Source organism: Anser anser, assembly GCF_964211835.1.
Source record: "Anser anser genome assembly, chromosome: 14".
Lineage (NCBI taxonomy): Eukaryota > Metazoa > Chordata > Aves > Anseriformes > Anatidae > Anser > Anser anser.
The window spans coordinates 5,712,339-5,731,037 of NC_139735.1; the positions used below are offsets into that span (position 1 = coordinate 5,712,339).

The window sequence follows — 18,699 nt, forward strand, 5'->3', positions numbered from 1 at the left end:
AGTGTCGTTTTCCTAGCAAGATGGGTCCCTTCGTCCCAGTGCACAACTCTGGTCAGCCTCTTACAAAGGCTCAGATTCTTCTACTGTCTTACCAATTCTTACGGTTTTAGAAAGTCCATTTTGGCCAGTACTGGATAGAGGCCTTAGGAAGCCAGTCTGAAAATAAGGCTTTAAGCTACAACTACTGTTTCTGGCCTGTTGTCTTTTTTTTTTTTTTTAATGCTGTTTTAGGCCTTAAGCTAGAGAATGTGACTGCGGAGGTGGTGGTTATTAGCATTGCTTCACTCTTGTTTCTAAATTTGAAAGTGGAGATGTTAACTACTCAGATGTGCAAAATCCCAAAGCTCTGAGAGTGTGCTCAGATTCCCTCAAAATAACAGGCCTTGAAGTTAGTTTCCTTGAGACTTGTGAAAAGTTGATGTTTGTTTGAAGTAGGCAGGGTGTGCGTATGCACACACAACGCAAACCAAAACCAAAACAAAGAACAACAAAAAACACCCTGAGAAATGAGACGCAAACTGCAGGCATGAGTTAATATTTCTGAACAAGGACCAAAATGCTGGCAGCGAGTTATGTGAAGATTTTGGCTTAAAGTTGGCAAGGTCACGAAGCCAATACGTGGAGCTGGTGAGGCGAAGAGGCTGTGGGAAGTAACAGCGAAATAGGTTTTTCAGACCCAACTAGGTCTGAAATAGGTTTTTCAGAGCCTCTTAAGCTTGGACGTTTACATGTGATGGTTAGAAGCAAAGCAAAAATCTGTGGCTCCGTCAGCATCCGGAGGAGTCTTGGAAGTGGAAGCGTGTCAGGGTATCGGTGTGTTCCTGTTAGCTATTGCTTGACGAATTACTTGAACATTTCAAAGCAATTCTCTTAAAAGTGAATCATGCCACTCACAGCAAACATACGAATTCAGTTATGTAGTATTTCCTGTTTGTCAAGTGTACTTTTTAACTGATTATATCTCATCTTAAGTTTTAAACTACCATCTCGGATCTCTCTCCACAACCACAGATGTAGCAGTAGTGATAAAGAAGAGTTTGAAAAGCGTGACAAGCTTCTTGCTAAGGCTGTGTTCGTCTTACAGGTTACAGTAATTTCAAGCATCCTCCTGTGTAGGAAAAATTTTAGTCAGCTTTAAATGTTGAAGGACAATTCTCCAAGCATTGAACTTGGCGTCTCATGGTAGGGCCGTTGTGTGTAAGGCTCCAGCCAAGAGCCATCAGACATTTTCGCAAGGTGCTTTCTGAATTGCTTGAGTGTATTTCCTATTCTTTTACACCTTTGGGTTGTGTTTGGGGGAGGAGGAAACGTGTAACTTCAGAAGCTTATAAAGAAGCAAAAGTAAGAAGGTAAATAATAATACCAAGCTGGGCTGCTCCTGGCCTGCGGGGACCTGCTAAGTTGTAGTAACTTCTGATTCATTGTCCCATTAAAATTACTTTGCTGAATTTAATGTTGAGGAAATCAAATTTCCCAAACTGTCATCCTGTTGAAGCGCATGGTATGTGTTTTTCCAAAGATTTTACAGAGTCAGCGGCAGCTTGGGATCAACCTCTGCTCAGAAACCAATCTTTTTTTATTATTGATTTGTTTTTCTTAAGGCTAGCGTCAATCCATAATGGAAGTGTTTTCTAAAACCCGAACTGTTTGTTGAAATGATGTAAGTGGAAGTAGGCTTCTATTGACATTTCCCCTCTGGCTTCTGTATTAGACACCCTGTATGAAATCAAGGATCACCAACAGATCCTGCTAAATAGAAATATGAAAATTAACCTTCAGTCTGGGTCTGCTGGCAGCCTGCGGGGTCAAAAGTCTTACTGTGTTTTGCGGAGATAGTGGTTTTGCTATATTTTACGTGTTTTGCCAGAAGAGTACCAACTGTATATTCGAATAAGCTGACTTGGAAGTTTTCAACTTGATAAGCTGTCACGGTGGGGTTTTGAGATGAAGATCCGAAGCAGAAGTAAGAACTTGCAGCATCCTGCTTGGGGGAAGCGGCAGGTCTGATCACTTCTTGTTGGTGCTGTGCATGAATTCTGTGCTGAAACTGTGTGTGAGCGTGTGTCTGTGCAGAGAGAACAGCTCAGCCCTTTCCTGCAGCCTCTCTCTCAAAAGAAGTTAAAAATTAAGGAAAAACCTTAGCTGATAATGAATGAATCCCCCCCCTTTTTTTTTCCTTTTTTGTATTTAAAGTGGTATTTAAAATTTAAAGCTGGTATTTAAAATCAGAGTAACCTCTTATCTATATTCTGTGTTTTAGAGCACATTTATAACTTTTTGAGCCAATGTGTATTTTGCCATTGTCACCCAGGAAGAGATTATTTAAGGCTATAAAATACCGCCGTTCTTCAAACTTCACATTTCACATTTATAATTCTGATGTCACTGTAATATTTCTGAGCTATGCATTTCTATATCCTATGCAGCCACCCTTTTTGAACTCAGAACTTCTATTTTGTATTTTAGCCAGAAAAGTATTAGTACTGCAGAATTTTAAAAACACCAGAAAATTACAAAAAAAGGTAACAGAAAAGGACTGTACTGTGTAAACTTACATTAATATTTAATAAGCTAAGCATCTGAATGCTCATCTGCATGTAGAATCCAGTAATAATGAAGTTATTCCAGCTAAAGTCTAGAAAATCTTTCATGTGGTCAACTCTAGTACTTGGAATAGGAGCAGCAGGCCAAGTCATTAATCTGTAAACCCTTGTTAATATTCTTACACCCTTGCACGTAATTTAGCTGCTTTAGAACTGATTAAAGCTAGCAATAAAAGGCCTGGCAATTTTCCCATAACCTTTCAATTGCAGGTAATAGATAAAGCAACCCGGGTACGAAACCGGTAATTGCAAGAATTTCAGTTTGAGCGCAACAAAGCTTGTGCTGCTCCATGGCTCAGCGAAAGGCGCTCGGCTCTCGCAGAAAGTGTCGGACGGGTGCTTTGGGAAGGTTTGTGGCCAGGGGAGAGTTAACGGGCTGTGGAGGAAACGTGTCGCTGCAGGGCAAGAAGCTGGCTCTGCTGTAGAGCGTGCACTAGCGGGAGGGTGGGAGAGGGAAGCAGCCGTGCTCCTCGTGCTCCATCCCTGCTCTGCTCCAGAGAGCACCATGAGAAATGAGATAGACCTGCTGGCTGCTGTCACGGTGCTGGGAGTCCTGGAGCAAGGTAAATGTCCTCTGGATCGGTTCGGTATCAGCTGGTTGTGCTAAACCGTGTGGAACTTGGTTGTATTTGGCTCGCAGTCTGTGTGGGATGGAAGGTGCTGCTGTCCGGCAGGGGAAAACGATGCGAATCGCTTGGCTGTTCAAGGTGGAAGCGTTACGCGTGAGCAAGTTCGTTATTTATTAGGGACCAAAATGATGTGCGAACCTCGCAGCCGGCATTCTGGAAGGAAACGAAACTTAAGTTTTGCTTTTAAACGTGGAACAATTGGAACTATTGAATGTTTGAACTATTTTGTGGTGGAATTTTAGCAGGTAACTTGCTGTTTGGATTGGTTGGAGGTAGGAGCCCAAACTAAAGGTGGGCTGGCTCACTGTTGAAGAGGTCAGCGTACGAGCCTGTATCAGATGTGTGCGGAAAGAGCATCCTGTGCACGCGGGCTCCTTCCCTCTGAGCAATACTGTTAGGCGTCCAGTCATACCCTGAGCAGATGACAAGATGAGCTGATGCCACACAGTAATTCGGAAACTAATGCGAGCCCTTTCAGTTAGAAATAGCTGCAAACATCCTCAAAGAAACTCAGAGTGTATTTTCTTAGTTGAAGTGGACGCGTCCGTTTCAGCCCGCTCAGAAAGAAGCAGCCGGGGCTGCTCCTGTCTCAGCGGCGCCGCTGGGCTCTGTCCGTGCCGTGCCTTTAGCTGGGGGCAAAGGCAGCCCTAGGGCTGCAGGAGAGCGCTGCAGAGGGATGCCCACCCTGCCCTGGGGACGGTGCCCCCCTTCTGTTCCTTTCTACGTGTAGAGGTGGTTGTTTTTCTGCTGTTGCTTTTGGTACTGATTTCATTCACCTTAGAGCTGTTGCACCTCTTTGCTCACAGAGGGTTGGATGTGATTCTCCGAGCAGCCTGATCTAGCTGTCGGGCGATACATCTCTTAGGATAAGCACTATCTGAAACATGAATATGCTGCTTGAAGAAAGGAGTTCGTGATTTCTGAATTATCAGTAATTTTCATCAAAAACAAAACAAAACTCGGTAGCTGACCCCTAAATAGCAGCTTCCTCTCAAATACATTTGTTTTACGAGAACTTTAAAAAAGGTTGCAGCCCTCGGCATTTCACACTTCCACACCATGCAAACCACAGATTGGTGTAAAGTCAGCAGACAAAGAGCAAGCAGGGCACCTTCCACCTCCATTAGGCCGGACAAAGTAGCCTGACTTATGGTCTCTGCTTGGGAAGCCAGGGAGCAATCACAAACTACTTAGAGGGTTTCTTTCCTTCCTCTCCACGGTAAGAAATGTGAGTGCTAACATCACCTCGATGCAGAGCTGTGTGGTAGCTTCCCCTGCTTCTTCTGCAGGGGTATTCTGTATGTGAATTACAGATCTGAGATCGATTTTGAGAAGGCAGGGAAGTGGAACAGTGACACGCACGTTACATACAAATGTTCTTCTGTCACAGGTTACGTAGGAGACTAAATTTAATAGCCGAGCTTAGTAAAGGACTGGTCGATCTGTTGTTTTTCCTCCCTCATTTTTTTTTCTGAGAGCACACTGTTTCCACATTCTTTTAATTAATTTTCCCCTTTTTAATTTAGTTAGGATCAATTTAGCAAAGCTCTGAGCACAGCGCTCCATCAGTGTGTGCTCCGGCCCTGGGCTGAGCGCTGTGCCTGGGATCAAAACACAGCTGCCAGACTTGGTTCTTTTTTTCCCTTTTTAGTATGGCTTCAAAGGAAATAAAGCTTATGCAATGTCACCGTCTGTCAGTCCCCGTAGAGCTTGTTTGCCAGGATCATTCAAATGTGATAGAGATATCAGCCATAATAAGGTTAGACAAGTTTGTGGACATAATCAAATAGAGAATAGAGCTCCTGTTGATGTTCCTCAGTGCGAATAACGTGAAGGGAGAGCTCAAGCCCCTGTGAGCCACTTGGGAATCCACACAGGAGTTTAATTTGAAGACGTGAGCCATGGAAAGCCTGTCTGAAGGGTTCTGCGGAGCAGATTGATCACCCTTCCCTATTAGTCCCTTCTGAGAGGTTTTGTGCGATGTGGTTTTTCAGCACCTCATTCTGAGAATTGCTACTTTTGGAGGGTGAATCTTCATCCTGGCACTCCACCATACACCAGGTTTGGAAGGCAGCCAGCCATGCTCCAGTAAAACTCTCACTCCTCTTGGGTGTTCTATGTGTTATCCATCTCTAGGCATAAGGGATCTTGCAGGAATTGCTTGTCTGCAGGGGCAAATATTCAAACAAGACGTTAAGCATAGAATTGATGGAGAGTTTGGGCTTGAAATAGCTCCTAAAATGCTCAAGGGTCTGAAGAATGCTCTGTAAACAAGAGCACAGGTGACACAAAGCAGGATGAAGATCATTGCCCAGCACAGCCAGGCTTACGCCCCGCGGCAGAGCTGCACGCGGTGCAGTACCTTTACCTTGCCGCATTTCCTGGGAGGTGTCTGGGATCAGACCTGAAAGCATGAAATAGCCGTGTGGGAGAGGTGCGCTTGTCTGAGGAGAAGAGGTAACGAGACGGATCACGCTTCCATAATCGTTTATCAGCGCTCTGCCAGCCACCGCTGACTTGCAGGCTGCTGCAGCCCTATCTGTCTGGTCCGCAGGGCAGATATGGTGTTGCAGGTCCCGTATCTCAGAGGCGGGACAATATCCTCACCCACAGCCTCTATCAAGATGCTGCAGACAAATCGGGGAGTGGGGAAGTGTCTTTGTTTCTTCTGCCTTTCTCTCCAGCACCTCGTGTTTAGGGCTGTGCCATCGCATACTGCGCAGAAGACACTAGAACGTGCATATACTGAAATGGATAATATGTTGTTTAATACTCAGGCCTCATAGCATCAGGTTATTTACATTTCTCATTCCCTTTTCCTCTACATATGTTCCAATGCTTTTCTGCGGGCGTGCATGGATCTCTCATCCTTAATCTTGCAACATCTGTCTCTACTTTCCTCTCGCTATCCTGCTGCTCTGCTTTTATCCTCTTTCTTAGAATAAGACAGTCTACAGCACAGTCCTTGCAGACTCCTTGTCTTTGCAGTGCCCTGTAAGCGTATGCTACATCAGGACCTTGCTAATCCAAGTGACTTGCTTAGCAGCATGCTGCCGCAGCCACCAAAGTAATTGTTTTTATAATTTAATTTTCTCCTATATGAAAATCTTCAATTTCCATAAAAGCAAAATGTAGTAGTGCACCTAAAAAAAAACAAAAAAACAAAAAAAAACACCTTGAAACTTTACAAGCCCCTGTGAGAATAACATCCATCAAATAGTGTAACGGTCCAAATCTTCATATTCACAACTTTTCATCATTGTGAAGTGACTTTTGACATCGCCGACAAATGCACAAAGGAGCTATGTAGCAGACACCACGGTGGTACCTCAGCCCACGTTTGGTGCAGGCTCATGGTGGTAGCTGGCAGCGCTTAAACTCCTTAAACTGCCTCCTGTCTTGGGGCTACCCTGCAGGAATGAAGTGGAAGAAATAATTGCTCCCTTGCCCATTGCCTTATAATGCCATGATTACGAGCATCTCTAGTTGACCTAATGATATCCCAGTGCTTCCTGGCGTGGGTGCTGCTCTGTGCTGGGGCGCCATCCTTGTACAAAAGCTTTGTGCTCCCTGGGTACGGTGGGAAGTGTTCCCGTCAGACTGGCTGAGGGTGTGCTAATGTCCTAAATACAGAGTGCGCGATTAAATCATAAGAATAATAAGAATAGTTCTGTGATGGGGTTGGGGCTCTGTGAGGTTTTGATGTGCCGGCCTTCCTGTGGGGCCAGGCTGGGTGTGATGCTATGCAAAGTGCCAGGCAGCGCGTCAGCTCTGTGCCGCACGCGCTTTGTGTGGCTAACCAAATCTGGATTTACATCCAGTTCAAGCAGGAAGTACATGGCACTCTCATTTCCAGTCAGGTGTGACAGCCCCGGACTGTGAACCTGGTGGTACTGGCCATTTTCCTCTAACCACTTGCGTGATTCCAAACCAGATAAAGCTTGGCTAAACAAAACACTGCCGAACTGTTACCTTTTGTGTGTTGTTCTTTTTTTTTTTTAGCCTATTTTACGCTGCAAGTAATCTATGCTCGGCGGAAGTACAAGATCTCTCCTCCAGAGACAACAGGTCACCCTGAATTCGAGCGGATCTTCAGGGCTCAGTAAGATTTCGACTTGTTCATGGTGACTGCATCTAGATATGACTTGAGTCAAATGTGACTACCAGGAAAGACCAAAGTCACTTTTTCACTTATTTGTGCTGATACTAAACTTTCTTTCATGCTTTGCATGCAGATGTAGAAGTATGACAGCCAAAGCAGAGAGCAAGCGCCTTGCTTGGGCTGGGTTTTGTTTTCAGCACTTTGGCTGGAGTGTTTCTGTCCATGATAATCCTCATTCTGCTATCATGAGAGGCAGTCAAATTAAAAATTAATGGCTGTATGGAAGAGGTGTTGAGCATCAATGCGTTAGAATCATTAAATTTAATATTAATGTTGGCTCCAAAATGAGAATAGCTGAAGCTGTATTAATACCCTGATGTTTGCTTGCATGTTTTTGCTGTTGAATTGAAGCAAAGGGTCCTGCTGGCAGAACCAGCTATGGGGACTTTTTTTTTCTTTTTTTATTATTTCCTTTCTTTTTTTTTTAAAGTCCTTGTGCTGTGAAAGTCAGCACTTGTGGGCCCATGCTGAGGGCTGTTTCTTTTTCCTCTGTTTCTATGGAGTGAGAAATGCTGGGGCTAAACTGGAAACGTTTACAGATCCCTTCGGCTTCCAGCAAGCACCAGCTTCCATCTTTCATCTCAGTCGTGCTGTTTCGTAAGCAGCTGAAAGGAATTGGCTGGAGTGGCTTTCAACGGTAGTTTGAGCACGGCGGTAAACTCTGAACAAAGCTGATGCATTTCCCTGCCAGCAGGCAGGAAACATTTGTGGAGTGGCAAAAACACTCGCTTGGGCCTTTTGTGATGCACTGAAAGGCCAACCTGTGCGGAGGCATCAGCCTCTTCTAGCTGGGTAGCCGCTGGTGCGGCTTTTAAAGGAACGCTGAGGAGCTCCGTTACGGCCTGTGGTGGAGGCGACCTCAGAACTGGGGCTGGAGAAGGTAGCTCTTCCTAGTGATTTTTTTTTTTTTCCCCTCCATTCTTTTCCCTGTGGAAAAGGATGCAAATGGGTAATTTGTTTTTATATCTTCCAAAAAAAAAAAAAAAGTGTGTGTGTGGGAGGTATTGATTTATTACGTATGGAAACCTGGCAGCCTCCTCTCGCTCAGGCTCTAACTGCATTTGCAGTGTAGGTTTCTTCAGACTTTCCAGCTCCCAATCTGGCGCCATTCCCTGAGATTCAGTGACTTCTTGGCCAAATTTGAGACTAGATTGCTTAGGGCATTGTAAAATGTAGAAAAAAAATCAAGAAGCAAAAAGGCATCGTCTCTCACAGTGCAGCTCCCAGCACCTACAATCCTCCTCCAGGAGAGGCAGCGAGTGCCTGCGTGGCCCCAGCTGCTGCCCTTCTCCTGGAACAGCGCCATGGTGCCAGGGGCCTCTCCCTCAGCCTCCTCTGGTGTGTACGTGAAGCTCGCCTCTGTCTCTGATATGTGCAGGGTTAACTCTCCTCCACTTCTCACAGGGTGAATTGCTCCGAGTACTTCCCGATCTTCATCTCACTCCTCTGGGTTGCTGGGATCTTCTTCCATCAAGGTAAGGGGAAATAAAACAACCAACCAAACAAAAAAGAATGTGCAGATGGACAAATCCCACTATAAAGCGCATGGTGACTCAGAGGTGTCCTCTCTGTACCGAGAGGCTGTTGCTCAGGGACAGCAAAGCTCCCCCTTGCCCCGAAGGGATTCAATGGGGTGGACTGAGGAGTGCTCTGACTCCAGCGCGCTATTTGGTGGAGATGTTCCTGTGGTGGCGGCAGCAGCCCCTGCTCCTCTGCTAGGGCCCAGCCAAGCCCTGTGGTGTTCTCCTTGGAAAAGTCAGGCCAGGGCCGGGAGCAGCGCGCTGCTCGGCTTCAGCGGCTGCAGCTTCCCGCTGAGTTGCCCTGTCAGTAAGGAACCAAAACCCAGCCTCCCACTGACGTGGGGTGGGTGCAGGGGATTCAGCTGCAGCAAAAGTACGTGGACGGATTGAGGTGAGTGCTGGAAACCCAAGTCCAGAGGCAAGTTCCAGGAGAAAGCACTTGGGCTGTTGTGGGGATGGAGGAGCTCACCCCTCACAGAAAGGGAAGGAAGAAAGCCCATTTGAACTCCTGGTGCCTGAGTCCCATCCCACTGTGCTCCACGAACATTTTGGGGCAGCTCCATCCCTGGTGTCCCTGCAGGGGTGGCGGCGGCCTGTGGGATGCTGTACCTCTACACACGCTTCCGCTACTTCCAAGGCTACGCGCTGGCCGCGCAGGGACGGTGAGTACCCAGCCGGGGCTGCAAGCACCCAAACCCAACCCCGTGCATTCCCCATACCACCACCACCCCCTGTGTGGGCTGCTCAGCCCCTCAGGTGCTGCCCTGTGGTGCCCAAACCCATCCTGCTGGGCCTAACGGGGACATTTCCTCACACAGGTTGGGGCCACTGTATGCCAGTGCCTGGCTGCTGTGGCTGCTGGTGGGCCTGGCGGTGGCTGGGCTCCTGGCACACTTCCTGCTGCTCCCGTCCTCCCCGTGGGCGCTGGCATGGCCTCTCCGGCTGCTCAACGCCTGGTGAGCGAGGCCTCAGCTCCCCCAGGCCCCTCAACCTGCTCTGCACCTTGAAACGTCTTCGATTCGTGAACCGGCCTGCACACTGTCATCGTTCCTCACCACTGCTGCGATCATCCCTGTCGGAGTGTGTCACGCCACAGAGATACAAAGAATAAATGCCTTTTCTCTACAGAAATCATTCGTGATTGTCAAACTTGCTTGAGGGGGGACTGGGTGTGAGAACATCAGAGGCTTATGGGCATGGGGTTGCATGGGAAAAGCTACTGTGAATAAAACTAATTTGAAAGTGTGTGTAAACTTGTCTAAAACCTCACCACAAGTGAGGGGAAAAAAGCCTTACTTTAATCTAAAGGGCTTGCCCCTGACTTGAATGATCTTGCCTTGCCAGGCACTGGTCCTGGACAGGACACGGGCCCAGCGCCTCCCCCTGCAAGTCACTCTCACCACTGCACCAAAGGTTTAAATTTTGCTTTTATTACAGTGCACATTATTTTATATATTTATATAGAGAGATGTACTTGAAAAATCAAATGTATCCAATAATAAAAAATACAGCACATTAAAGTAGTATAATGCATTCCAGTGTATAGCTGAAGAGACATTGGGATTTACACTAATCCCTACTATTTTTGAACTGGGCTACTTCTGCTTTTTTTTCTCAAAAATTCACACCAATCAATAACTGAAATAGTTATTTAAAAATCTGTTTTCTGCACTCACTCTCAAGGCATGAAGACACTGGAGACTTCACCATGAGTTAAGGGGCTGTGTTCAATGCTGGCAGGCACAGTGTGGCGTATATATTTTTTTTCCCTGCCATACTCATAGTTCCAACCCCCTTTCAGATTCGTTCCTCCACCACAGGAGGGTCAGCCCTCACCCTCATGTAATCCTCAGCTGTGGCCAGGACCAGTGCCTGTGCCAAGGCGATGCAGACGTCAGTCCCTGGCTGTTTCTATCCTGGTGATCCTGCACCCTGTGCATCAGCCTGCAAAGCAGGGGCAGGACTAAACTGTTCCAGGCTCCCTTACTCCCCAGATACAGCCACCAGCAGCCCCCTTCCTGGGCTGAAGGTGTGTTTAGTCTCCGTGCCTGCTAAAGCTCATCCTGACACCAAACGGCCCCGCGTGTTGGTGGGACTGCAGCACCGCACACATCGGTGATGCACCCACAGGAGGAGCGGTGAGCACCTGGGGCTTGCCCAGGAGAGCAAAGCCAACCCTTCGCAGCAGAGCTTGGTTTTTGCTTTTGCTCTTCTTCCAGAGGAAGGTCTGTCCTGGCCCTGCAGCACCATGCACTGGTGCTGGCTTCGAAGCCGGGGTGTCGAGGGCCATCCAGCACCCACATGTCAGAGTGCGGCTCCTCCCGGCAGCCAGGCGCGCGTCTCGCTGGCATCGCGGTCCCCACGTCTCGGCAGGAGCAGGCGGCGAGGCGCTGCACACCCACGGCCGACTCGGGGAGGAGGGAGAGGGAAGGGAGGGAGAAGGACCCAGGCTCTACACATGTCCATCCTTCGTCATGCCCACTTCACTCTGCTTTTTTGATAAAAATCTGCAAGGAGAGGAGGGAAGGACTTAATCATGCTTGTGCAACTGCAGTACAGTACCCACATGAGGTAGTGCACATCAGATGCTGGAGAACGTGGGGGGTGGGGGTGGATGCACTGAGGGCTCCCCAGACTGAACGCTCAGGCAGGAGCAGCCCCGTACCTCGCTCAAGATGATCCACACCGGGGAGTCAGTCTGGATGGACAGCCGGATCGCTTCCAGTGGCCCGAAGGACGGGTCCACTTCACCTTCCGCAACGCCCTTGGAGAAGGAGCCTGGTGGAAGAGCACAGGGGTGAGGCGAGGCTGGTGGACCCGAATGCCAAGGGGACCACAGATGGACACTATGGCCCCTCTGTGCCCAGCACAGGGCCCAGATGTGAGGGAGAGGCTGAAACCAAGTGTGGCTGTCAATAAAGTGCAGTTGAGATAATTTCACAGAAATTATGCTCAATGCTGTTATCTGTTTTCTAAACAAATAATGGCCTTAAATCATTTGAAGATGAGCACAGGGGATGCACGTTCTCCACCCCACCACCTGCTGTACCTATCTGGATGTAGCCATCTGACGTCCTGCGGTATTTGACGGCTGCACCTCTTCCCTCCTGCAAGGTTTCCTTGTCCGACTGCAGGCTCTGCGGGATGGAGAGGAGCGCTCTGCTCAGGGCTGGAGGGAAGAGACACCCCAAAGCCCCAAGCAACAGCAGCAACCCTGGGACTGTCCCTGCAGCAACCTCAGACATTTTGAGGAGGCCACAGCATCCTGTGGCACCTCAGCCCCTCACCCGGCACCATGCAACCCACTCCCCAAAGCAAGATGATGTTTGCTGCTGCTTCAGCTTCACCATCCTGACCCCTGTTCTTTCTTCTGCAGCCATCCCATCCATGTGGGCACCCCCCTGCAGGCATGGACAGCTCCTCTGGAGGCAACCCAATCCCAGCTCCCGAGGTGGCATCGCACAAGGGGTGACCCCCATCAGGACACCAGCACCTTCCAAAGGCACTCAAGTCTTGGGAAGGTTTTCCTGACAGCTTCCGGCAGTTTCCTTCTCTCAAACCTCTTTTCCTTCCCACTCCACCCCTGCCTCAGTTCTCAATAAAACACTTACATCAAACGGCAAAACCTCCACAGTCGTATTGAAGAGTTTGTCTTCTGGGTGCTCGATGTTCCCACTGCGGAAGAAGAACCTGTGACAGAAACAAAAGTAATGGAAGACCACACTGAGCATGGGGACATGACATCTTTCACCCTGGGCGAGCCATCAAACATCCCAACCGAACAGGCACCTTCCCAAAAAGCCCGTGGGCACCTGCTTGGGACGGAGAGCTTCTGTGCCAGACTAGCAAATTGTGGATTGCTCCGAAGCGCACGAAAGCAAAGAGGTCTGGCAGCCGTGGACCCACCAGGAAGGGTGGAGTTGCCTCCCCCTGGCAGAGCACCGTGCCCTCCTCCCAGGGAGCCGACCCATACCAGGGATGGACGAGAAATTTGGAAGAACACAAGGGAAGTATCTCCATGCTCCGTGCCCCCCCAGACACTGGCCTTTCGATGCGGAGTGGTTTGAAGAATCTGAATCGGATGAAGTCTCCGGCGGTGGGCGTGAAGGCCCAGAAGAAGTCCTCCTGCAGGTAAGCCTTCTCCAAGGTGAAGTGCTGGTAGGTTTTCAGGCTGGTGCTCACCTCTGCAGGAGGGTTGACGTGCTCTTTCCGCAGGGCTTGCTTGCCAAAGTCTTTGTCCTTGATGGACACAAAGCAAAAGGGCAGAAATGGGTCATACGCTGCTCTCAGCCACGAGGAACTACATGTAAGCACTCACACATGCTCATGCTCTGCCTGCAGCACGATCCTCGGCCCAGTGCTGCCTGTCCCCCAGTGCAGTCCCTGCTTCTTGGCCGGGAGCTCACACACAACTCTAAAACTTCACAGAAGCCTACATCCCAACAGCTCTCTGCCAAGTGAGGGACAGGAAAAGAGAGGGCAGCTTATTAAGGGCCTTAAAACATTATTTGTTTGCAGCAGCTGAGGTGATGTCTCTATTGATGGTATCAGAGAAGCAGGCGGGGAGCAGGAGCAGAGGAGCTGGTGCCTCCTCACCGCGAAGGGCAGGAGCACACCAAGGCTTAAAAGCTCACTGTGCCTGAGAAGTAGGAGCTAGATGAGCTCCCTGTGATTCAGAATAAAACACAAATACTGCACAGAAAGCCAGACACCACGGTGCTGTCCCTGATGTCCTCAGGCAGCCCCGGTGCCTGCAGGCCAGGCCCAGCAGAAAGGCCGCAGGCGGGTTGGAAAGGCGCCGCCGCCGCATCTGGTACCCACCTTCAGCTTCTGGATCTTCCCAGCCAGGGAGGAGTGGGTTCCCACGTGCTGGAAGAGTGAGGGCTTGAAGCGGATCCTCAGGTTTGCCTTCTGCCTGTCGCAGTGTTTCTGAAACGGGAAAAATCCCCCAGTGGCCTCGTGTCAACCTCCCCATGCTCCAGCACCGCCAGAGGAAGGGACGGGCGCACGACCAAACCCCAGGGAAAAGAGGCGTGATGACCGACCCCACCCTCCCTCTGCATATCTCCCTGTGTTTTGGCTTTAATTTGGCCCCAGGGTTTTTAATTGCTCTCTGGAAGAGCCTGTCCTTGGCTCTCAGCTGGTCATCACTGGGGTTCACAGGTCCAAGTGCCAAATATCTCCTCGCCAAGCACATCTTGGCAAGCAACGAGCAAATCTCTGGGCGCTGCGAGGTAGGGACAGCCAGAGAATTTAGTTTCTTTTGTCCTCGGCTTATCTAGAAAGCCTTTTCCCTGTGACTCAGAGCTTGGGATCTCTGAAGCGACAGTAAGTACGGGGATACTTAGAGCCTAAGCTGGGGTATTTAGAGCCTAACAGGCAGCAGCTGCAGTCTCTCTCCTCAGCTGGGCAGTTTTCAGCTGGTTGGCAGGTTTTGCTGGGCACTGAAACCCCTTGGCTGTTTCACAGCCATCCCACCATGCAAACGAACCCGGACAGGCAGCTCTGCTGCGGCCAGCAGTTCTCTGCGGGGTACAGGGAGAGTGGTGACGGAGAAGGAATAAAGGACAAAGGGGAAAAGCCCTGAGAGTGTGGAGCAGAGCCACGGCGAGGGGAATGGCAGCAGGGAGCCTGAGGTTTCTATGGAGGTGATTTTTTTCCCCCCTTCCCCATCTCACTTGCCTGGCACTGCTGGGTATAGTGGGGAGGGGGTGACACTGGGCAACACCCTGGAGCCAGGAAGACCCGAACACAACCCTGCAAGCTGCCAGCAGATAATCCCCTAATCAGCTCACGTTACTTTAGAAAATTAAACCCAGCCCTGCTCACAGGAGAGACCCTGCTCATTGCCAGTGACAACAAAAGTCACCCCACAGAGCAACCATCAGGGCTCATCCCTGGGTGGGCAGAGAAGGGGGAAGGGGACAGGAGGGGGCTACAGCGTCCCCTGGTCTCTCCTCCTCCCTTTTACTACTTCTGTTAAAGAAGCATTTGCTGACAGCAACTTCGTCCCCAGTGGAGGTGGGAGGGGGAACGGCTCAGCTGGTGGTAACAAGGTCATCCTTTCACACGGCTCTACCCCAGGTAAATCTAAAATTAGGGAAAAAAGAAAGAGCAGGCTACATCCAGAGCAGACAAAGCACTTAGGGAAAGCTCAGGTCAAATGAACTTTCAATCAAAAAGACAAATCCTCACCGCTACTGACTTGGTTCTGCACAACAGGACTTAGGAGTGAAAGTCGTGTTTGAAAGGGCGCGGTGCAGAGTTAATCATGCAAACAGTGGGGAAAAGGAGCCAGAAATCCACACGGAAAGTAGGTTAATTTTAAAAAAGGCAACACATTTAAGAGGCTTGCAGGTTCCCCTGGGAAAACCTCACGAGGACTTTGCCAGGCTGGAGCTGGGCAGACCTGGCTGCATGGCAGGACCTGCATTTAACCAGTGCTCGGGCTGGGGGCTTTAAGCGGGGGCGCAGAGGGAGCAGCACCTTTCCCAGCTCCATCCCAGCATCCTGCAGCCCCGACCCTGCCCGTGGCTCTGGGGCCACCGGGGGCCATCAGAGAGGGGTCAGGTATTGCTCTGCCAGACCTGAGCGCACAGCCCTGAACCCTGAGGGTGCCCTGCCACCCTCCTGCATAAATGCAGTATTGTCCCAAGAGCCACCGCTTGCCCTGGTGTGTGCCAGCAGCTCCCTTGTGGCCAGCAGGTCCCTCCCACGCTGCTGGCTCCAAGCAGTAAAGCTATTCTGGGCCACTGCAACTCAGCTGCTCACTATCTGTTGGGGAGATCACAACCAGCACGAGTGAATACAGTATGCTCAGGGAGCAAACAGGAGGGAGCTGGTGGTGAGCTCATCTCACTTGTGCTTGCTTTCACTCCTCCTCTGCCCTTCCCACTCGGTTTCATCCCCTGCTGCTGCTGCTCTGGCTTCAAACACCCCCAGGCGCAGGGGTTTCTCTTGCTGCCGTCCGCGAGGCGTCACGCAGACCCTGCTCGGCCAGCAGCGCAGCACGGAGCAGGTCCCGTTTCACTGCTCCGCACCCCAGCAGGAGCCCAAGCGAGATGCCTGCATGCACCGCGCCTCCAGGAAGCAGGGCGGGTGGCTGCGGGTCAGCTGAGGGCAGCCCGCGCGTGCTCCTGGCAGGTATGGTATGTGAGCGCCGAGCCAAGGGTTATTCTGGGGTACAGCGCGCCGGGACGGCTGCTCTGCTGCAGGACCGCTGGAGCAGCCTGTTGGTGCTCAGACGTAGAAATAACGCCTTTTCTGACAGCTGCAGACCACACAGGGCCGAACTTCCTGGGCCTACACAATCCGCAAGGATGCCCACAGGAGCAATAAGGCTTGGTGCAAAGTCAGCTAGCTCCAGAGCTCGCAGACATGACCTCTGGAGGGACAGACCAAGGGTATGCTTGCCCACGCACGAAAGGAGCTTTCTCTTTAATGGAGGCTATTTACATACCGCGTCCTTCTCAGGGTTGCAGACTTTCACCCAAAGGATGTGATCCAGCAGCCAGTCGATGGGTTTGTCCTTGTAGAACATCAGTATGAACTCCACGATCAAGCTCAGATCCAGAGACTTGAACATTTTTCCTACAGCACAGAAAAGGGAGAAGAGAGAGCAGCTGTTGCAGGAGACAGTCAAGAATGAGAGCTGGGAAGAAAAAACTTGGGAAACTGGGCTGTGGAGGTCAGATGTGTCTGTCCCTCTACGTAAACGAAATAACATGCAGCTCTGTTTTATGTACTGGTACTGCTGGCATTGCTAATACAGCTCTGGATTTAATATTCATGGCAGAACTAGAAAGCATGAGTGTCTCATAGGTCACAGCAGTACCAAAAGGTCTAAAACTCTTCCATTCAGCAGAGAGAAATGAGGTTGAAAAACATTCAGCCAGCTGTAGGACAGACCATTTCCTGCCCCAAAAACTGGAAGTTTTAAGCCAGTCAAACCAGTATCCAGAATAACAGATCAAGCTGCTACTGCAACCATGTACTGCTGTTCCCAAAATAGTTCAGTGCTGATGTAAACTTCCTTTTGTACACTGTTAGGCAACACTAGATCCCATCCAGCCTAAAAGCTACTGCTCACGTCGAAGCTGTCAGGCTGTCTGGTGGGCCACCGACCAGGTTTATTTTTGTTAAAAGTGAGCATCAGCAGCATCAGCTGTGACTTGGAGGAGCCCTTTTTGCTGTGCAAAAATAAGTGTTGTTGCAAAAATAAGGGGGAACTGAGTCCGAGTACATGACCATCCCATGGGGACGACGTGTTGGAGCAAGGGCTTAACTGCTTACAGGACCCAGCAGGTGTTTGTGCCTGCAGGGATGGGGGCGCAGGGGAGACGTTACCGATAAACCCCAGCTGAGAGAACTCCAGGATCATCCACTCCTCGGAGGGCTGCTGCAAGGCAAAGTTCTTCATCGTGCTGAGATAGTTTGGTTTGGCCACGATATCGTCCTCCAGCTGCAAGAGGAACAAGAGGAAGGGACACTCAGTGCCAAAGACACGTCCAGGCTCCAGTAAGAGCCCCTCCGCAGAGCAGTCGTGCTGTAGAGCGGAGGAAAGCTTTGGCAGACCTAGTTTATTTTGGAAGGCTCTCCAAGCAGATCCTCACCCAGTGTAACAGGTAAACAAAACAAGGACTCCTGCCCTCCCTAGGGAAGAGGTCTCCAAGGGTAAAGCATCTTAGAAAACTATCTGTCCATCACAAAACTCAGCAGCCACGTCTGCCAAGCCATGCTTCACACGCAGCAGTGTCTGGCAGCACCTACTCCTATCAGCTGGAGGGATGGATGGTAGGAATGAATGCTGGAAGAGGTTCAGGTTAGAAGATGTTCCTCCACAAACCGTGACACCGTGCGTGAGCAGGCCCCAGGAGGACTCACCCCTCCACAGCCACACACTGGCCAGGGCCTCGCTCCCATAGGAAAGTGAGCAGTCTCTGGGGCTGGCATGCTCAGCCCAGCCACACACAGGAATGGGTGAATCACCATGAAGTATGAGAAAAATGGAAGATTAACTTTTAAAAATAACAAGTGTGTGATCCAATGTGCACGAGGATGTAGGGCCTGACACAAAGGCCAGCTTTGCTAAGATCTGCTCTGCCCCATCACACAACCGGACATGCGCTTCTTCAGCTGGGTGCAAGCTGCAGTGTGCACATGTACACCCACCTCCTCTCTGCCCCCGGCACCAAACCTACCTGCACGTAATATATGCCTTTGGACTGGGCGTACATCATTAAAAAGCAGTAGTCGAGGTTCTGCTTGGTCCTCCACCTGCAACAGACAAAGGCAAAGGGAAGCTGACGGAGGCCTGGTGGCAGCTGGGAGGAGCGGGTGGCATGCAGTCGCTCCTTTTGGACTCTAGATGATCTGCTCCGAGCTGCTGCACAACTCAAGGACTTCCAAAAGGAGCACGCTCTGGGCTAAGGCCACCCCCTCACTTGGTGATGGAAACATTGCAGCTCAAGGTGAGCACTGCAAGGCTGCCACAAGCTCGTATCCCCCCACACCGTGTCTTTGCAGACCCTGGATAAAGTCAGTTTTTGGGCCTCGCCTGGACCTGCAGAAGAGCATTTCCTGCTGGAGTCTGAAGGGGAGATGCTGAAGTTACTTAATTCAGGGTGTGCTTGCTCTTAAGTTCATTGACTCTTACCTGACTCTTTCCTTGGGGTCCCCAAAGGATTCTCGCAGGTGTGAGAAATCAGGATAGAAATGCGGAGAGGGGGAAATTACCTCCAGGAGACCTGAGTGTATTTCCTTTGGGAATCTGGAGGAGAAAAGCA

At 50.1% G+C, this 18,699-nt stretch overlaps 2 protein-coding genes across 4 annotated transcripts in view; one reads left to right on the forward strand and one right to left on the reverse strand.

The window, feature by feature from the left end:
• The first annotated feature begins 102 nt into the window (after positions 1 to 102).
• LOC310881456 (leukotriene C4 synthase-like) lies at positions 103 to 11,423 on the forward strand. Of its 3 annotated transcripts, none has more exons than XM_083798827.1 (5): positions 103 to 3,166; positions 7,235 to 7,356; positions 8,799 to 8,869; positions 9,495 to 9,576; positions 9,733 to 11,423. In XM_083798827.1, the coding sequence occupies exons 2-5, from the start codon at positions 7,259 to 7,261 to the stop codon at positions 9,872 to 9,874; spliced, it is 393 nt and encodes a 130-aa protein (XP_083654953.1). In that variant the 5' UTR covers positions 103 to 3,166; positions 7,235 to 7,258; the 3' UTR covers positions 9,875 to 11,423. The 3 variants fall into 3 exon arrangements, with proteins under 3 accessions (XP_083654953.1, XP_083654952.1, XP_083654954.1); XM_083798826.1 differs by having other exon boundaries at positions 7,235 to 7,334; XM_083798828.1 differs by lacking the exon at positions 103 to 3,166 and adding an exon at positions 3,182 to 7,122.
• Positions 10,324 to 18,699, reverse strand: part of MGAT4B (alpha-1,3-mannosyl-glycoprotein 4-beta-N-acetylglucosaminyltransferase B) — a 44,336-nt gene continuing 35,960 nt past the window's right edge. Inside the window, exons 6-15 of the mRNA XM_083798821.1 lie at positions 18,570 to 18,683; positions 18,115 to 18,190; positions 17,261 to 17,375; positions 16,374 to 16,504; positions 13,736 to 13,843; positions 12,960 to 13,153; positions 12,526 to 12,604; positions 11,964 to 12,051; positions 11,580 to 11,692; positions 10,324 to 11,421 (exon numbers count right to left, since the gene is read on the reverse strand). Of these exons, the coding sequence (XP_083654947.1) occupies positions 11,398 to 11,421; positions 11,580 to 11,692; positions 11,964 to 12,051; positions 12,526 to 12,604; positions 12,960 to 13,153; positions 13,736 to 13,843; positions 16,374 to 16,504; positions 17,261 to 17,375; positions 18,115 to 18,190; positions 18,570 to 18,683 (1,042 nt within the window). The 3' untranslated portion in view covers positions 10,324 to 11,397. The remainder of the gene's footprint in view (positions 11,422 to 11,579; positions 11,693 to 11,963; positions 12,052 to 12,525; positions 12,605 to 12,959; positions 13,154 to 13,735; positions 13,844 to 16,373; positions 16,505 to 17,260; positions 17,376 to 18,114; positions 18,191 to 18,569; positions 18,684 to 18,699) is intronic.